The sequence below is a fragment of the Triplophysa dalaica genome, chromosome 12 (genome assembly GCF_015846415.1).
Source record: "Triplophysa dalaica isolate WHDGS20190420 chromosome 12, ASM1584641v1, whole genome shotgun sequence".
In the NCBI taxonomy this organism is placed as follows: domain Eukaryota; kingdom Metazoa; phylum Chordata; class Actinopteri; order Cypriniformes; family Nemacheilidae; genus Triplophysa; species Triplophysa dalaica.
The window spans coordinates 17,790,754-17,811,050 of NC_079553.1; the positions used below are offsets into that span (position 1 = coordinate 17,790,754).

A 20,297-nucleotide genomic window follows, 5' to 3' on the forward strand; every position below is an offset into this window, starting at 1 on the left:
AACAGTCCTTATAATCATTGTTTAAATATATTTGACCTCAAAATACATCTCAACCTCCACAATAATCATACTGGTCAAAGCCTAAAAATGCTTTTAAATGTAATCTGTTATGGTGACAATATTATATATAAGACTAGTTATATTATTCTATATTGATCACTAGACATATCAGTTGTTGATAAACCCATTAAAACGAAAGACAATGTGTGACTTAAATAATTCATTAATAATAATAAAAACTAAGAAACTAAATAGTATTAGCGTTAACAATATTACTTTTGCATTCTGAGTATTTTCATTTTTGAATTATTCACAATTACAATATCTAAATATATGTAAATAAAGCCGCGGCTTGTTTTTTAACTGCCAAATAGTAGATTTTGCATTTCCTGTTGGTTTTTTCCACAACGTTTTTTATACCAGTGTAAGATATTTAGGGTTATTATAGCAGATGGGTTTCTTTTTAGAACAACAGCGGGCACTCTTCCACTTAAAGGTTTTCGCAGGGTCCAACAACACGGAAGCGCACAAACCTTTCTCAGGTGCATCAGGCTGTCCCTGTTCCCAGTAAGTGAAGTTCACTTGGGGAGAAAAGCTATCTTCGCTCCTCCAGTACCATTCTCTGGTAAACAGGTCTCGGCGCAGACTGATCCAGCCTTCGACAGGTGTTGGGACTGTTATGTTTAAAACCATCTTGTTCACCAACCGTTCAGAGAAGGGCCTGGCAAAGTAATCCGAATGACCTATGCAGTACTCACGGGACTGAAACCAATTTAATTCCTCATCTCCAATCACAAATGTCCCGGGAGTCACCGCACAGCCTTTAGGATCTAAACACAGAGAAACGGAAATTTGCTGTTAAGATGCTCATAGAAATGTCCATATTAATGCAAAGTGTATATAACACATTTCACCTGGTTTGTCGCTTACAACTACAGCTGGCCTTCCATAAATATTGCCATACTCCAAATTTTCAATCACGTAAACAGCAATCATCGAGTCAGTATGCCAAATAGTGGCTGAGGTATTCGCAGCCTTGCCCTTCACGATCATCCAGGAGAATCGTGTGCCGTTCAAAACAGTCCACTTTGTAAAGGGCAAACCACTGGAGTTAATCTGCACAGAATCAGTGCTGGATGTCTCTGCAAGCACTAAGGCCTCACTCATTAAGGAATTAAAATGTACCAAGTAGCAGGCAGCAAACAAGCTTTCTGGAATGAGGTCTAAAATGAGTCCAGGGCTTATTAAGCGGAGGGAAACAGTTTTATTGATGGTATTCAATTGAGATGTTTTATTGAAACCTGGGAGTAAGGGCAAAATGTTGGTAGAATTAATCACATTGACTCCAACACCAGCATTCTGAAAAGTACTATTAAAAATTGATATGTTGAGTTGATTTGTTGTCAAAAACAGCTGTTTGATTGAGGTTAAAGGGTATGCTGCATGAAAGGGTATGTAGAACATGGTTGACAGGTTGACAGATTTTGTGGGGCGAAGCTGGTTCAGCACCATGTTGCATGAGCAACCTTTGGAGTCAAAGCATGGATGGGTGAATATCACAACAATTTTCTCTGTTGCATTTATTTCGGTAACCTCACCGTATGTTGGCAACTGGAAAAGGTGGTACTTATCTAATGTTTGGTTAAATTCACTTCTCCCACCTTGCTTGTTGATTTGTTTGACGGTGACTTCATTGGATTGGTTCGCGGCGTTGATAATGAGCAGCCTGAACGAATTATATCTCGCATCTGGGTTCAACACTAAGTCGAACGATGCAACTAGCTCGCTGTAATTCAGAGTGGGGACATGATACACCGTTCCAAGGTTTCCAATGGGCTGGACAACATGAGACAGAAACCTCTCAGGCCACCCGCTCACAGAAAGCACTGTGACATTTTTGTTGCTCCTGATTATAATAGAATTATTGGATGTGTTAAACCGGTATACTTCAACTTCCTTTGTAAGGCTCCAGGTCCAAGTGAACCCAGCATTGTGAAGAACTCTTCTGGTGCTGATGCCTTTATCCCTTTCACCTACGTAAGTGATCGTGACCTCAGTGTTATCATGGAGGCATGTGATTTTGAGATAGTTGAGGACCTTCTGATGAAAATAGGCGATGTTCTCTGGGAATGCCGTGATGAAAGTGCTCCCTTGATCCTCCAATGAAAGCCCTGTTCATGTCCAACAACTGATTAATGATGTGTTTATGATCTTTATCCTAAGGAATAGTTCACCCAGAAACAATTTCTAATATGATTTCTAATACAAAGACATTGTGGACTACTTTTTTAAACTTTTTGAATCCTGTTCGTTGCCTGTAAGGCTGGATTTAATGCGATTAGATTTTTGACTTATTCTTCAAAGCTTCTTTCTCCGTGTTACAGAGGAAATGCATTTTAGATGGTGAGTAAATAATGACAGAATTTAAATTTTTGGGTGAACTACTCTGATGTTCTTAAAGCCAATATCAATCAATAATGCAAACTATAAGAAATTTGACTATACGTTACTTGCCTTGGCTAAACATGAAAATGGTCAACAGAACAGCCAACATGACTGCCTGCTCTGTCCACACAGCTCCTTGTTCTGGGTCAAACTGGTTTGCACTGGTAATGAGCTCTACCCTAAAATAAAACATTGCTATATGAATCAGACTTTCACTCTCAGTAGGATCTTATTACAGAACATTTAGTCAAAACACTACTTAAAATACCTCCTTATCATACAGAGCCGCAGAAAAGATAAAGAGACCATTCCAAAATTAAATCTAATCGTTATTCTTATATGTATTGCGGTCATTCCATTCCAGTGTCTGTTGAATTTCAACAAAATCAAACAAAAGGAGTGACAAAGTCATTCAAAAGTAAGACTGACAGCATGATAATACACATGAAAACTGTGTTAAAATCGAGGTTATCACATGATTTATTTTCCTAAAATTGAATATGAAGTTTTTTCTTTTCAGTATTTGAGTCTGAAATAATACAAAGCATCTTTTCTTTTTTTTACCGGTTTAACAATTTTCACTTTCTGCAAAACAATATTTTTAAAATTTGGGAGAAATATTGTTAGAAGTACACAGAATAGAACAAAAACAATCATTTTACTTAAACACATAGCCTTCCTTTAAATAGTGATTTCCGAAACACTGAAAATGGTCTTTGAAATAGTCTCTTAATTTTTTTCTGTGGCTGGTTAGGTTACGTTCACATACTGAAATGTTTATTTTGCTCTGTGTTACAGAAAAATAGCTTCAGAAATGTAACTACAGGAATGTTTTGCGAGTTAAGAATATTCTAACTTTACTTTAGAAATGTAGATGAAAATAAAAATGTTTCAACATGTTGTTTTTAATACACACTAAGAAGTGGACTGAATGATGAAGAGCCCAGAACTTTCTATATGCAGGGTTTAATTTTTTTTGGATGAGACTTGTGTATAAAATGCCAAAAGTACATTTTAAAAAAATTCTATGTATAATGTACTTTTGGCATTTTATACACAAGTCTTATGCAAAAAAGGTTTTAACCCAGCATAGAGAAAGTTCTGGGCTCTTCATCATTCATTCCACTTCTTAGTATGTATTAAAAAAACATGTTGAAACATTTTTATTTTCATCTACATTTCTGAAGTAAAATGTTTTGTTATATCAAGAAGTTAAAGAGAACTTGTTAAATGCTTACTTAGAAGTTGAAAAATGTTTTGAATAGTAGTGTATGAAGCATATGAATGATACAGCTATTGAACAATAGGAATGGTTTGCTCAGTATAGATTATGTTAAAAAATAGCACTGAATTATTAAATACACATTTAATAGAAAATAAAGGTTTTATGTTAACACATAAAATTACATGCTATAAACCAAAATATATCCACATACCTAATTCTTGAGCAAAACTCTTCCTCTGCCTGGACTGAAATAGCTGTGGTTTTTAGGAACATTCAGAAAGGGAATATTTGACATTCAAAAATCTATGTCTTGTCCCTTGGAGAATTTCCATAAGATGCAGAAGAGATCCGTGTCTCAAAAAACAACATGTCTCATATTGCTCCGGTGTATAATTTCCAGGAAACAAACAAACTGTTGAAATGTATACTTTGAGCACACTTTAAGACGTTTTGAATAAAAGTTTGTAAATGTTTAACCTTTAAGTAACTTAACATAAGATTTTTGCCAAATATAAATTATTAAAATGAATAATATATGATCCATCATCTGCATCAAGAGGCTTCACCGTTTCCTTTTAAAAACAGTTGATGATATGCACAAGCCAGAATTTATATGGCTAACAAATTAACTGATAATCAGCTCAGAAATGCTTGTACAAGATTTTTGATGTACCATTGCAAAAACCCTTTGTCCACAGTCCCCCCGTGTTCCAATACAGTCGTTTATTTTTGCACAGACGTTTATTTTTGCACAGACATATTTGACATTCAAAATGACCCACTTTCCTCTTTCTTTGCATAGATAAAAGGCGACAAAAGGGCTTGGCATCAAATTAAGGAAAATACCTACTTTTATGGCACTGATATTAAAATGCATTCACAGTACTTAAAGATCCAGTCAGTGTGTAATTTATTGGAAGCTCTTTTGACAGAAATACAATATTATTTATATGTCTCCAGAGGTGTATTAAGACCTTACATAATGAAGCGTTAAGTTGTTCTTACCTTAGAATGAGCTATTTATATCTACAAACAGTTCACCGTGGGTCCCTTACATGGAATTCGCCATGTTGTTTTAACAGTAGCCCTAAACAGACAAACTGCTCTAGAGAGCGCATTTTGTCAATACATTATCTCCTTCGGGAAAGAAGCAAAAACATGAACATAAATGACATCAAAGTGCTGTGTCAGCCTCCGTAGTGCATCAAAAGTTGACAATTTGAAACTTCCTTTAGTCATCTTAATAAAATCAACAAAAAATATATAATCATGCATGGTTAGTTTAAAATTTTAAATCAGAATGTTTACTTGAATGGGTATAAGGTAACACTGGGTGCCAGATGAGGCGACAGATCCTTGTAATACTTTGTGCTGTAAACACACATATAAACCCATATGTAAAGTATGAATCAATTCTAATGACTGATGACATGTGTGACAGTAAGGTCTTTATCACTTTTATTTTTGATAGATGTTTAAAAAAAAAAATCAAGACCAATATCAAAGGAGTAACAAAGCATAATTCTTTTCTAACAAATAGTCATTATAGATTAATATTTTAACAAAAAGATATGCTAGTGCTAATATTATTGATAACATCTCATCAATAATAATTTTTCAATAACACATTGAACAACCTTACATTCCAGAGAAAAGATATGAGTCAGTGTGCCGAGCTAAGGTAATGTTTCACAATCTGCAACTTTTATTTATGCCCACCCCTTGCATGACCTACAGACTTCCGAGTTTCTCCAGGTCCACGCGGGTGCTTGCGCATACCCTTTCCTCTGCCAGTCCCTGTTCCTCCCCTCTTCTTCTTTTGGGAATGCCTCTGAGCAGCTGCTTCCTCTTTTAGAGCCTGTGTCCACAAGGCATCAAAGGAACCTGGTGCTTGATAACCTGGTTGGTTACTGTCAAGCGAGTCTCTGGAGAGCAGTACCCATATACAAGGCACATTCCTACTGACCGTGAGACTGTCTAGCCCTGCATCCGGCACCAGAGGTTCCCACACCTCCTGAACATTTCGATAGACCAGAGTGGTATTTTGATGTAGGCCATGCACTCTGCGTTTCAAGATCTCCACACACGTGATGGCTTTAGCCACGCTAGGGCCTGTACCTGTAAACACAATTTGCCGGCAAGGCTTCTCCGTCGACCCAGCTGTCACCTGTGAACCTTCCTGGATGCCTGGCTTTTCTGCTGAGGCTTTATTCTCCTCCATTCGGCTAAAAGCGAACCTCATCAGGTTGCGGATTTTGCTTCCATCCTTCACCCGAACTTCAGAAGTGTCGCTGGGCAGGTTAGCGAACGGACACGGGCACGGCTGCTCTACAGTACGCTCTTTTCTGTAGTTTTCCATGGCATTTAATCTTTACCTGTATGATGTGAAAGGGCAAAAATGCAGTATTTATACTTTAAAATGATTCTCAAACTGACCGCTGACCAGAATGCATCAAAAAAGGGAACATGAAAAGCATAGATCATTTGTCATGCTGTAACTCACATACAGTGCTGTGAAAAAGTGTTTGGCCCCTTCCTGATTTTCTGCATATTTGTCATGCTTAAATGATCCAGATCATCAAACAATTTTTATGTACACAAAGAAAACCTGAGTAAATACAAATGATTTAAATGATGGTTTCATTTATTCATGAAATTTTTTTTAAATTAAAACATTTCTGACCCTATGTGAAATTGTTATTCCCCCCTTGGAAAATCATGAATTAACTGTGATTAATTGAATAACTGAGTGAGATTTCGCAAGCCTCACTCAAGCCTAAATACTGCCAGAGCTGTTGAATCAAGAAATCTGGCAGTTATCTCCTTCGGTAAGTCTGACAAACTGATGTAGTCTAAAAGATCTCAAACAGCAACACATCATGCCGCAATCTAAAAAATACAAGAAAAGATGAGAAACAAAGTAATTGAAATGTAGCAGTCTAGAAAGGGTTACAAAGCCATTTCTAAGGCTTTGTCACTCCAGCGAACCACAGTGAGAGCCACAAATGCAGAAAGCATGGAACAGTGGTAAACTGTTGAAGGGGCGTAACTGCACAATATTTGATGGTGATGCAAGATCAGTTTTGGCGCACCCTATATTACCTTAGTTGTTTTACTTGTAGTCGATATGTCTCGTGTACAGCTGCTTTGTAACAATGAAAATTGTAAAAAGCGCTATATAAATAAAGCTGAGTTGAGAATACAGACTCTGCACACATAAAAAATCTGTGGACAAGTTTAAGATTCACTGTGGAGTCAATCTAGTTATATTTTAAATCATGTTAATACATAATTGACATAAGTACATAAAGTTAGTGCACAGAAATGCACCAAAAAATGAATATGCAACTGATTATTATTTAATCGGACGGTTGTTTTTTTTCGGATAAAGGGCTAAACTATTTTTTTATGGATCTTTTGCTGATAATAACTACATACAACCCCCAAAAAGGTTATTTATTGTATTCTTTGAAAAGTGAGTTTCACTTATATAATTTTGTAATGTAATACCTTTAATAAAAAAGCTGAATCCAGTTTTAAACAATAAAATGTTTTTAAATATCCCACATATAGATAACAACCGAGTTGAAGCCCATTAGAGATGTAATGACAAATAAATAAAAGGTTTTTGGACTTTTCCCCTTACTTTAAAACATGTTTAGTTTGTGGCTCATATTTCATGAAACAACAACATCGTTAAAGTGAAGAAAAAGACAAACTCACTTGAAACTCAGATGTTTTTATTAACAAACATTATTTTGCGTTCTCTTGTCTCGGTCATCCTGCTGTCATTCATCGCGCTGTTTCACTGTACTCACGGAATCTCACGGTGCTATGTGCTGCGCTCTGTTTGCAGAAGAAGCATCTGCTCGCGTTGTATGAAGAACACAGGCCTGATGTTCAAACTGCACCGCTCGCGACGCATAGGGAAGGCGCATTTTGACGTTTAATGAAGAGCCTGACAACTAGCTAAAATGCGTGATAGTGGGAGACTTAACAACTTTAACAACCTTTCGCGCCTCAGGACGTGTCCTTGCTTGATCCATTTGTTGATGTGACTGTCACAGAGCGAGTGATTGACATAATATCTTGATTAAATAAAATATTTTGTTGAACTTGTTCAAAATGCTTGTTTATTTATAATTTTATAACATTTAAAAAAAACGTTGAATAATATTTTGGCCAAATGGCACCCCCCCTCGTGCGGCGCCCCCATGCACCGCATATACTGCATACCCCATTTTTGCGTCACTGCCCAGGAGTGGCTGACCAACCAAAATTACACCAAGAACAAAATGACGACTCGTCCAGGAGGTCATAAAAGATCCCAGAACAACATCTAAAGAACTGCAGGCATCTCTTGCTTTAGTTAAGGTCACGGTTCATGATTCGTCAATAAGAAATAAACAAATATTCTGTGGACTGATGAGCTAAGGTTGAACTTTTTAGAAGGTGTGTGTCCTGCTACATCTGGGGTAAAACTAACACACCATTTCATAAAAAGAACATCATATCAACAGTCAAACATTGTGGAGGTAGAGTCATAGTCTGCGGCTGGACGACTGGCCATAATTGATGGAACCATGAATACTGCGCTCTACTAGAAATTTTGAAAATCCTTAAAGGTCAGTTTGTGACCTCAAGCTTGAACGCACTTGGGTTATGCAGCAGGACAATGATCCAAAACACACCAGCTAGTCTACCGCTGAATGTCTAAAAATACAAAATAAAGGTTTTGTAGTGCCCTACTAAAAATCTGGACTTAAATCAAATTGAAATGATGTGGGCTCGAAGACCCTCCAATGTGTCGGAATTAAAACAATTCTGCAAAGAAGAATTGGCCAAAATTCCTCCACAGTGATGTGAAAGAGTCATTGCGAGCTATCGCAAATGCTTCATTGCAGTTGTTGCCGCCTAGGTTGGCAAAACTAGTTATTACGTTTAGGGGTCAATAACTTTTTCACATAGGGTCATAAATGTTTGGATTGTTTTTTCCCTAAATAAATTAAACCATCATTTAAGAACTGCATTTTATATTTATTCTGGTTTTCTTTGTGTTATCTTATTTTGTTATGATATGAATCATTTAAGCATGACAAATATGGAAAAAAACCAGGAAGGGGCAAATACTTTTTCACAGCACTGCATGTGTATCAGGTGCTGTTTATATTCTATATTGAAAATCGGTGTAGTGAAGTTAAATATTATCTCAATAAACGTCAGAAAGCAAATGCCAAAATTAAACATCAGTCGAATGAGAACACTACACATCACGAATTTGCGAAAAAAAAGTTAATTTGACTGGTTTAATGAATTAAGTTGAACTATCTTAAAATGCAGATATGCTCTTTGCAACGATATGTTGTAACTGCTTTCCAATTGCACCAGATTATGTAGAAGCATGTGAGCTCTGCACAAACTTACCTTGCTAAGTTAGCAAGTTGGCTAGCACGACCATGTGGGTGCTGGTTTCTGTTAAATTGCCCAGAGCACGTGAGACTCCATACAGACGAGTCGCGGCCGCACAAGATGAAACGTTTTTAAAATTACCCAGTTAACTATAATTTAAATAACAGTCAAGGCGATTTCTTGCTTGAGGATACTCCTTGCTTACTCACTTGTCACATCGTATGACGTCAGTTAAACTTCCACTGGTAAATGTGTAAACTCTGTCGCAAAGCCCCGCAGGTATTCATGGGAAGTGTAGTTTTACAAGATTTACGAATTATTGGCATAATATAAAATATATTATTAACATTATTATTTGTTTGTTAATGTTTGAAACAAAGGGACACTGTGAGGCAACAAAACATGATAATTATATAATTTGTATTTGCATAGCACTTTTCACCATATGTATTGTTTAAAGCAAATTTACAGAATCATACCTTAATTAAAGTCCCCAATAAGGAAAAGAACTTTAAGTACTGATGACAGTCAACCACTTTCACCAATAGAAAACTCATGTTTAAGCCTAGGTAGCCTACTTAATCACCATACATCCTTGATTATAAACACATATTTCATATTCAATCAAAAGATAATTGAGATTATCATTTCACGCTAATGAGACTTTTTTATGCTAATTCAAACACTATGTAAATACATGAAACGTATGAAAATGGATTACAAATGTACTTCCCCCAAAAAACACTATGATAATAATTTTCCAAGATTAAAAATGGACTACATTCCGTTTTTAGTATCTCCCATCATGGACTACTGTGTTTTTACCGCCTAAAACAACATTACACCGAGATATATTTGTGGTGCTTTTAAAATACATGCGACCCTAAGGAATATTTACTGGATCAACCGGATATAAAACATTAAGGTATATTGGGGATATGTTGGAAATGAGCGTCATAGTTGGGCTATATGTATATCTGGGCTATATGAGTCCCTGGCTAAAATTTTCTGTTACACCTGGAGTTAAAACATTAAGGACTATTGGGCGTTTGTAACAGACCGGGCGCTTTTTCTCACAGCATTTCGCACTTTTCCATTTGAACGCATCTACACGATCCAGTGACAACGAAGCACAAAGGCCCTTCCATTGGTCTAGTGGCTGCCCATCAGCCCAATGAAAGAAATCTGATGATGGTAATGATGTTGTTGATGGTGTATGCCTTTGCCAGTACCAGTCTGTAGTCATCAGACTACGACGTAGTCCAATCCAAGCCTCCTCATCCTTTGTTGTATTAACCGCATTGGCCAAATCCATCTGAATGTCTTCAGTTGTAGGACAGGCAAGTTGTTTGTGAAAACTCGTGCAGTGAGCCAGGGACTCAGCCCAACTAAGACGATCATTTCCGACTTCAAACTGTCCAGGAATCACCACACAGCCAAACTCATCTGAATGCATGAATATTTTTTTTACTATCACAATGATGTGCTTGACAATTTATCAATTTAAGACTGCATTAAAAGTGATAACTTGAAATTTAATAAAAAAATTACCTGGTTGATCACTTATAGGTATAGCTGGTCCTCCATAAACTGCCGTGCCAGAGTTTTCCAGTATATAAACGGCAATCTTTGAGCTTGAATGCCAGATGAAGGTTTGTGACTCTGTTAAAGATATTATAGTTGAAGAGTATTTTGTGCCGGTAATCTCAGTCCACTGAGCAGATGTAATATGATCCCTTTGCGTGTGTACATTATTTTTGCTGCTAGTTTCAGCTATCACTAAGGCATACCTGATGTCTGAATAGAACTGTAGCACGTAGCAGGCAGCAAACATGTTTTCTGGGATCAATTCAATAAAAAGACCTGGACTGATCAGTCTAAGGGACACGCCTACTGACGCATTTACATACTGGGATTTCGTCTGATCTGAAAGTGACAGGAACCCTGATGGACTAGGCTTTAACTGAACATTATTGTGAGATAGAGAAGCTGACTTGACATTTGATGTCATAAGTAAGCGGCTCTGGGTTATACCCGGAATGTACGGCACGACAAAGTTCTGACCCTGAAATCGTACAGGAAGAATCTGATTCACTATCATGTTGCATTTACAGACTGTATTTTCTAGACAAGGATGAGTCAGAATCACTGCTACTTTATGGCTAGACTTAACCATCAGGATTGAGTCATTGGCCTGTATCTGGATGAGCTGGTATGACGGGATCTTGAACTTTTCTTCTTGAACGCAGGCTGATACGTTCCAGACTAACGTGATAGTGTTTTCTGTGTCCTCTGCATTGATGATGATCAATTTGAACGAACTGTATCTTTTGAACGGGAAGGGTGCCGGGGATCCGCCGAAAGTTTGGATAAGGCCTGAATGGTTTAGCGGAGGGATCAAATAGTTTGTGCCAAGATTTGTGATGGGTTGAATAACAGTAGTCTGGATATTTTTCTCCTGAATGGGACCTGTATCTGAATGACTCAAAGAATGTACTACAACGTTTTTGGTACTGGTAATTCGGATTGAATTAGTGGAGTAGTTAAGTTCATGTACTTCAGCTGTTTTTGGAAATGACATAGTTGTGGTTGAACCTCTCTGCAGGTTTGATTTTGTTATTGTTGTGTAGTTGTAGAAGATAGTGAACGAAGTGTCTTGATGGAGGGCTGTGACTCTTAAACTTCTACTAGTGAATGGATAAAAGTAACCCACATTTTCTGGAAATGCTGTGATGAAGCTGTCTCCATAGCTCACTATTGCAAGACCTAGTAAAAAAGAGTGTGAAAATGTTCATTGGTCCCGGCAACACACAGCCATCAATCTAACAATGCTCCAAAAAACGACAAAGGATAGTAACATATACTGACCTTGGCTTAACGTTGATGCAAACAGAAGAATCACAAACATGACTGTGTCTGACCTTGAGTTTAAGATAGATGCTGTGCATTAGTGAAGACAAGACAAAAACAAACCACAAGGTGAATTCACTTTTCACATACTGTTTGCAATAGCAACATGAAGGGCAGTTCATACATAAAACACACATTTATGGCCAATCAAAAGTTATTGCAGTGTAAAATGTACATTAAATCAAGAAACAACATGTGACTATAAGCAATGTGTCACGTCTTATGCTTTGATATGTGTATACTTTTCCAATACATTTTTCTGTTCAATTCAATTCTTAGTGCTTTACATTTGTGTGTATTTACTGTTTTTGTTTGTTTTCAAGATCCCTGGTCATCCTAAAATAAAGACTAAATCAATAAATAAAATATTTTTCATTATTTTAACAATGTCACAATAGTTAACGCATTACTATTACTGATGTTAACAAATAAAACCGTGTTGTAAAGTGTTACCACAGTATTTTGATGTAAGGGAAATAAAGATATCAGCAATGTGCTTCTGAAACCTCGGAAGTCCAAATTCTCAGATTTTCAAGAAATGGAAAAACACTATGCTTTTCAAATTAATAAAAACTGTGTTGTCAAAGCAAACAATTACTTTTATTTGACCAATAATTTAACCATCAATTCTTTAGTTATACAAAATGCAAATCGATCATTTTAAGTCAGTTTTATACTGTTTAATTTCACAACTTTAAAATGATAATAAACTGATTTGATATAATTAAAAAATTGCACAATATTTTTTTTTTAATTACATTCAGGTGACTTATACAGCTAATTTGATTTGACCTATAAGGCTGGTTTTGAACTATAGTTAAAATAAGTGGAATGTTCTAAAATTTTTCTGTATGTGCCCAAGAATGGGAGTAATAATTAATATTATTATAACATGTCATCATATTTGAGACACATACTGCAAACTGTTCCTTAACAAAACATGTTCTCTTGGGTTGTGTACGAGACCCGGTGCCAATATGGTATGTAACAGGACCGAATCAAAACGCAGATTTCGGTGCCTCATTTCGGTGCCATTTAAATGCTGTCTGAGCCGTTGACATTTGCCCTCACGTGAACATAACTCGGAAAGCTCTGATAATACAAATCAAATTCATCTTATACGATGGTTAAACGGACCTGTCAATTTGGCTTATTTATAATGAATATATATAAAATAGAGTTCGTTTCAATCCCAAATTAGAATGCATTAAGTTAACAACCAAACTAACCTAAAATTGTCAGGCAGGATGACCCTTCATAGGCCAGGACAACTCCGTCTTTGTCAGCTTTTGTAAAATATCCTGATAACTTTGGAATTGTATTAAGTAATTCCTCCCCACTCTCACATTTTTGGGGAAAATCCGACATTTGAGCTGATTTTAGCAGCTCAACAACTTTCCAGCATGATCATTCCCACGGTGAAGATAATGAAATGTAAATTTGACTTATAATCATTTGAAATCTGATCAGTCTGATCTTACCAATCTAATGTCTTTCATTTTTGAATGACTTGCTTATAAACCTATGTGACGATTGCCGAGTTACGGATGCCGGATCCACGAATCCACCAATCACCTCCACACTTATCGCTGTTTGGGATGCTCCTGGAGCCAGCCAGCACATTTTCATACGATCTACTGCACCGCTGGCTTCGCGTCGCAACTCAGAGACGAATATAATTATTTTAATAAATACGTAATTAAAAAAAATCTTTGTTTGTGTAAAGGCCCCCTTGCAGCGACGGGCCCATGCTTAAGCCCCGGTAAACCCGTGCGTTAATGGGGCCCTGCGCGCACCCCGCGGATCGGAACGCGCATGATCCGTGGATTGATAGTGAAAGACAGTAAATCCACCTGTGGACCTCCTTCTTAACACAGTGTCGCATTTGACAGGAAAGACAAGCAAGACACATCAGTGAAAGTGCTAAACCTTATTACACCTGTCAGACTGATCTGTAGACGTCATACTGTAAAGCTTTTTACTCTGACAACATGTTTAGGCATATAATTATACTTATTCATTATGCATACTGTCTGTTTTTAAAATAATGCTCATATCATGTAAGGCTCTCTGTAAATGTACTTTATCTGTTGATATCAACACATTTTCTGCCCATATTTACAACTTTGGTGCATATTTGTAGCTGGACAGTAAACAAGTTAAACAGTAAACACAGTGTGAGTGTCCATGCTCATTTCAAATTTACCTAAAACTTTAATTGTGAATATGTTGTGTTTTTTAATTGAATATATAGTTCTTTAATGTCATCCTCCAGTGTTTTGTGGCTCTTTATTAAAAGTATCGATTTAGGCACCGTTTGAAAAGTATTGATTTACAATACCCAACCCAGTTACAACCCTCCCTGTCTCCCCTGCTTCAGTATACACATGGTTTCAAGAAAAAACTGTGCAAATGCTTGTTTTGTCTTGGCCACATTTTCTATTCCTTAATAAATCTCTCAAAATCTTAACATTTTATTTATCAGCCTTTCTTATTTCTTACATCTCAGGTACTGACTGACACATTTAATTTAAAGAATAATTTCAGAAATGAATTACTTGAATTAATAATAAATTAAATCATCAATCAAAACATGACAGTTCTCTGCAAAATGATAAAGCAATTTAACCTCAGATAAAGAAAATATAGGTACCTTATATCTGGAGCACTTCTTGTGTCTGCAATCACACAATGGTGTGCGGGATTATTTTAAATTAGACACATTTGACTTTCAAAATCCTTATTTTGAATCAGATTTCCTTAAGATTCAGAATAGACAAGGTTCTTGCGTCATATACAGTGGCGTTGCCCAAACTGTATTGGCCCCCTGCAAGAGTGGAGGCGGGGCCCTTTCATTAGATAATCAAATTAGTGGAATTTATGCACATTTTCCTTGAAAATCACGTAACAGAGCTCTGCAAAAAAAACCCAAGTCATGGCTGAGACGAGAGGCCTGTGTGGAGTTTGCATATTAATTGTAGGTTTCCTCGACACTCAGGTTTCCCACACAGTCCAAAGACATGCAGGGTGGGTGAATGTGTGTGTAATAAGTGTAAAAGTGTGTATGGATTGGCCATCTAACAAGGGTGAAGGCCTATCCCACCTGTGGCCTAAAATACTGGAATAGTCTTCAGCAATCCTGCAGAGGACAAGAAAATGCTTTTTTGTTGCTAAACATGTTTTTATTGGTCTAAAGTTGGACAAGCTCATAAATCTGATGAACGTTGTCTCAAATGCTCACCTGTTTTTCTAATGACTGTGTTGAATTGGGAAATTTTTCATATTGCTAGACTTTCACAACATGATTATCATGCGCCGAGTAATTTACCAAAATTATATATTGTGACTTATGTTGCACATTGTTTATAAATAAATAGCCTATATAATGCTATTGTTCAAATTCAACTTTCATTTTGTTAATTTTGTTTTCTCACTTTCAGAAAATAAATCACACTTAAAACACAAGTGTGAGGAGGCAGAGAGAAAGGTTGTTAAACTGTTTATTATCAATATTATCATATGTGTATTATTAAAACAATACCAATAATCACAGTTATTAAATATCCCGGTTACTTGTGGGGTGGTTTCCCGGACAGGGATTATCCTAAAACAGGACAAGGCCTTAGTTAAATATGGATATTTAGGTTGTTTTAAAAGCATACTTTAAAAAATCATTACTGTGTGCATCTTGCGACAAAACAATCGCACTGACATATTTTAAGATATGTCAGTATAAGTTGTTTTCGATCAAGACACCTCTAACATTTATTTTAGTTTGGAACTAGGCTTAAATACTGTCCGGGAAACCGCATGCGTTGTGCAACACAACATGATAAGATTACATATTTTTTATTTGGGCAGCCTCTTTTCCAACATGTATTGTTTCACATAGTATACATTCATCCTTAATGCTATGTGAATGAGAAAATAAGCAAACCTCCTATGAGCACATATTTTAAATCAATCAAATAATTGAGAGTTTTGTAAGAAGTATGTGATTTTAGAAATCTGTAGATGGTTTTGATTAGAGAGAAAATGCTAAAAGTTCTTTAATAAAGTCAAACACAGACTTATTCATGTTAACGTTACCGCATCCTATGAGGGAAGACAGACAGACAAGGCTTAAGACTAGTCACCGACTAAAAGGAGTGTTAGAGCTTTCTAAACTGAAAATAACTTGCCTTGACATATCTTAAATATGTGTGTGCCATCTATGGTCTCAAGATGAACACCATATATCTGATTTCCAAGGCATTTTTTATAAAAGTGACTTAAGTATTCCAATTTGACTAAGCTTGGAGCTGTCTGCAAAATTTGGTCTAGAGCTACTAATTTTTTAGATATTAAGCAATTTAAAAACAAAAGATTAAAGTACAGTTAAAAATTCTGCTCACTATTATTAAGTAAAACTTATGTTTTAAATCTATGGATTAAACATGTATTTCTCTCAGTAACATTATGATTATTAAAGATAATTTTACAATAATGGATTAATGGACTACATTCATCTTTAAGTACCTTTCACCAGAAATAAAACAGTGACTGTAACTACTAAAGCCACAGTGTAAAAATGCATATATCATTTGGCGCTACATGGGAACCTAATAAAAATTTTCTGTTTTACCTAGATTTAAAGCAGTAAGGACTACTGGGGGTTTGTAACAGACCGGGCGCTTTTTCTCACAGCACTTCGCAGTTTTCCATTTGAATGCATCTTCACGATCCAGTGATAACGAAGCACAAAGGCCCTTCGATTTGTCCAGTGGTTGCCCATCAGCCCAGTGAACGTAAGCCACAGATGGTGATGGTAATGGGGTTGTTGATGGTTTTTGCCTCTGCCAGTACCACTCTGTTGTCATCAAACTACGACGTAGGCCGATCCAAGCTTCCTCATCCTCTGTTGTGTTAACCATATTGGCCAACTCCGACTGAAAGTCTTCATTTTTAAGACAGGCAAGATGGCCTTGAAGACTCGTGCAGTGAGCCAGAGACTCAGTCCAGTTAAGACGCACATTTTGTACTTCAAACTGTCCAGGAATCACCACACAGCCGAACTCATCTGAATGCATGAATAAATAAATAAAAAATTTAACGTTCACAATGATGTGCTTTACAACAATTTATAAATTTAAGTCTGGATCAGAAGTAATTGACAATTTGTTTTACCTGGTTGATCGTTTATAGGTATAGCTGGTCCTCCATAAACTGCCGTATCAGTGTCCTCCAGAATATAAACGGCAATCTTTGAGGATGGATGCCAGATGAAGGTTTGCGACTCTGTTAAAGATATTATACCTGAAGAGTATTTTGTGCCATTAATCTCAGTCCACTTAGTGTTTGTAACACGAATGTTTTGTTTGTGTACATCTTTCCTGCTTCCAGTTTCTGCTATCACTAAAGCTTTCTTAGTGGCGCTGATGTCTGAATAGAACTGCAGCAGGTAACAGGCAGCAAACATGTTTTCTGGGATCACTTCAATGATAAGACCTGGACTGATCAGTGTGAGGGACACGTTTCCCGACGAATTAACATACTGAGATTCGGTCTGACTTGAAAGTGACAGGAAGCCGGATGGACTAGGCTGTAACTGCACATTATTGTGAGATAGAGAAGTTGACATGTCATTTGATGTCATAAGTAAGCGGCTCTCGGTTATTCCCTGCATGAACGGCACAACAAAGTTCTGACCCTGAAATTGTGTAGGAAGAATCTGATTCACTATCATATTGCATTTACAGGCTTCAATTTCTAGACACGGATGAGTCAGAATCACTGCTACTTTATGGCTAGATTTAACCTTGAAGATTGAAGCATTGGCCTGCAACTCGAAGAGCTGGTATGATGAGATTGTAAAGTTTTCTTGCTTCACACTGCCCGAAATGTTCTTAAATATCGTGATGTTGTTTTCTGTGTTCTCCGCATTGATGATGATCAGCTTGAACGAGCTGTATCTTTTGGACAAGATGGGTCCTGGGGATCCGCTGAACGTTTGGATAAGGTCTGACTGGTTTAGCGGACGGATCAAGTAGTCTGTGCCAAGATTTGTTATGGGTTGAACAACACGGGTCTGGACACTCCTCCCCAAATTGGTGCCTTTATCTGTCTGACTAAAAGATTGTACTACAACATTTTTGTCACTCGTAATTCGGATCGAGTTAGTCGAGTAGTCTAGTTCATGTATTTCAGCAGTTTTTGGAAACGTCACTTTTGCAGTTTCCCCACTACTCAGGTCTTGTATTTTTCTTTTTGTGTTGTTGAAGTAGACGGTGAAGGAAGTTCCGTCATGTAATGCGGTGACTCTAAGAGTTCTTCCAGAATCAAATGGGTAAAAGTAACCTAAGTTTTCTGGAAATGCTGTGATGAAACTGTCCCCATGGCTCACAATTGTATGTCCTTGGAAAAAAAGTGTACAAATGTTTATGGGTCATGGGATCACACAAGTGTCATCTAAAGAAAGCAACGCATAATTTAAAATAAAAATACAAAAGACTTACCTTGGGTAAACGTTGATGCAATCAGAAGAATAAAGAACATGACTGTATCTTATCTTGAGTTCAAATAAGATGCTGTGCATTAGTAAAGAAAAGACAAAGAAATAAGGTGAACTTAAAACATGACTTTTCTCATTCTCTACCTTTTTATTCTGTAAAACCCGTTTTCATAAACTGTATTAACAGCATTAACAGGCATTTTGTTGTCAAACATCACATTTTATAAGAGCTGATCAAAATGCTAGCCTACTTGTAAAATTATAGACTGTATTTTAAAAAATTGTAATCTTTAGAAGTGTGCTCGCTGAAATTTCTAGATAGCTAAATGACTTTCCTAATTCTGATTGAAGATTGACTTCTTAGCTCTCAATGCTAAAAATTAATGCAAGATCACACAATCTAAACATTTTCTCATAAGGAAAGTTATTTCAACTAAATGTAGAAAAGAACTAGATAAAAATCTAAACAAAAACAAGCTAAAAGAAATTGTACCAAGAAAAGTACATTTTAACTAATAAAATTCTACCACATGAAAATCACTTTTAGGTGAGAAAGTACAATTTGATATTCACATGTAAACCGGATAAATATGTGAATATTTTATACAATTTATTACATGGTGTATCATTTTTGACACCCAGTACAAAAATGTATAGTGACTGTTTGGTTTTACTGTCATTTTATTTTAATTTATAAATCTCTTGAAATCTTAGCATTGTATTTTAAAGTTAACACGAGCACTGACACAACTGATTCGATAAAAAAGCACGATATGTGTGAATTATTGTTATGTTCTATAGAAGCAGACACAATACCAGACACTACAGTTCATAATATTATTAACTCACCTAAAGCAAAATTTCATACCTGATATCATGGAGTTCTTCTCTTGAGAATCACCTCTGTGCTGGAAATCCCAGTTCAGTTCTGACAAATTTGACTTTCAAAAAAGACTTTAAAAAAGGCTCTAAGATTTGCATCCTGGTTACAGAATATACTTTGGTTCATGCTTCAGTTAGCAGGTTTTTTTTATTTTAAAGTGTAAATTTTCAAAATATTTCACTTATATGTAATATTTCCTACAAATGATCATTCTGCAGTTTTACCACATTTGCTCTATGCATTTAAAAACATTTAAACTTAAAAAAAACAAATGCAAAATTAGGAAGGGAGGAAAAGTGACAAAAATACATTTCTGGTTGCATTATTTGACAGTGAGTCTTGAAGTGAAAACAGGTTGTGCAAGTGTCATTATATAGCCTACGGTTATGCAGTGCAGAGATTGCATTCCCACGCACTCACTCACGATTTAGAACTCTTTCAATCGGATGAAGCCGCCGGCCTATAACGCATCAAGTGAAATGAATCCTTCTTTTACACCACGTACAGAAAATAAAAACCCTCTCTAAACCGATTTAATAATATACGTGTAAAACAGACTGTCAGAAGAGTTTTAAACTGGTGATTATTCATAGCTTCAGATTGTATTTTTTAATATGAAAAATTACCGAGGTCCGGACCTCGGTGACCTCATAGGGCTACGGCCACGACTTTATCTTCATCAAAGCGACCTCCCTTTGCTTTTCGGCTGCTTCACTAATCGTCAATTTCACAACAATTTCACAGAACATATTAGCAACAACAATTAAAACGTTAAACCTATAGGCCACTTCTTTTTTCCATACTCAGTTTAACAAATTGATTTTAAACTGCAGAATGTTGACACAAAACATTATTTTCAGTAGGCTATGGTTTAATACATATAATGTTTATATGATTAAAATATATATGGTTAATATACCTTGTTTTAATTTCAG

At 36.3% G+C, this 20,297-nt stretch overlaps 4 protein-coding genes across 4 annotated transcripts; all 4 read right to left on the minus strand.

Moving 5' to 3' along the window:
• Positions 1 to 285: 285 nt before the first annotated feature.
• On the minus strand, positions 286 to 3,893 carry LOC130433296 (uncharacterized). The gene is made up of 4 exons (XM_056763095.1): positions 3,882 to 3,893; positions 2,515 to 2,624; positions 915 to 2,171; positions 286 to 830 (listed from the first exon to the last, which is right to left on the minus strand). The coding sequence occupies exons 2-4, from the start codon at positions 2,552 to 2,554 to the stop codon at positions 415 to 417; spliced, it is 1,713 nt and encodes a 570-aa protein (XP_056619073.1). The 5' UTR covers positions 2,555 to 2,624; positions 3,882 to 3,893; the 3' UTR covers positions 286 to 414.
• A 1,212-nt stretch (positions 3,894 to 5,105) lies between these two features.
• rpp25l (ribonuclease P/MRP 25 subunit-like) lies at positions 5,106 to 9,310 on the minus strand. Its single transcript, XM_056761688.1, has 2 exons — positions 9,095 to 9,310; positions 5,106 to 6,045 (listed from the first exon to the last, which is right to left on the minus strand). The coding sequence occupies exon 2, from the start codon at positions 6,027 to 6,029 to the stop codon at positions 5,376 to 5,378; it is 654 nt and encodes a 217-aa protein (XP_056617666.1). The 5' UTR covers positions 6,030 to 6,045; positions 9,095 to 9,310; the 3' UTR covers positions 5,106 to 5,375.
• Positions 9,311 to 9,882: 572 nt separating this feature from the next.
• Positions 9,883 to 12,005, minus strand: LOC130432732 (uncharacterized). Its single transcript, XM_056762225.1, has 3 exons — positions 11,948 to 12,005; positions 10,631 to 11,845; positions 9,883 to 10,525 (listed from the first exon to the last, which is right to left on the minus strand). The coding sequence occupies exons 1-3, from the start codon at positions 11,985 to 11,987 to the stop codon at positions 10,062 to 10,064; spliced, it is 1,719 nt and encodes a 572-aa protein (XP_056618203.1). The 5' UTR covers positions 11,988 to 12,005; the 3' UTR covers positions 9,883 to 10,061.
• Positions 12,006 to 16,501: 4,496 nt separating this feature from the next.
• On the minus strand, positions 16,502 to 19,394 carry LOC130433315 (uncharacterized). The gene is made up of 4 exons (XM_056763129.1): positions 19,348 to 19,394; positions 18,484 to 18,555; positions 17,156 to 18,382; positions 16,502 to 17,048 (listed from the first exon to the last, which is right to left on the minus strand). Exons 2-4 carry the CDS (start codon positions 18,521 to 18,523, stop codon positions 16,591 to 16,593), a joined length of 1,725 nt encoding a protein of 574 aa, XP_056619107.1. The 5' UTR covers positions 18,524 to 18,555; positions 19,348 to 19,394; the 3' UTR covers positions 16,502 to 16,590.
• Between the last annotated feature and the right edge of the window lie 903 nt (positions 19,395 to 20,297).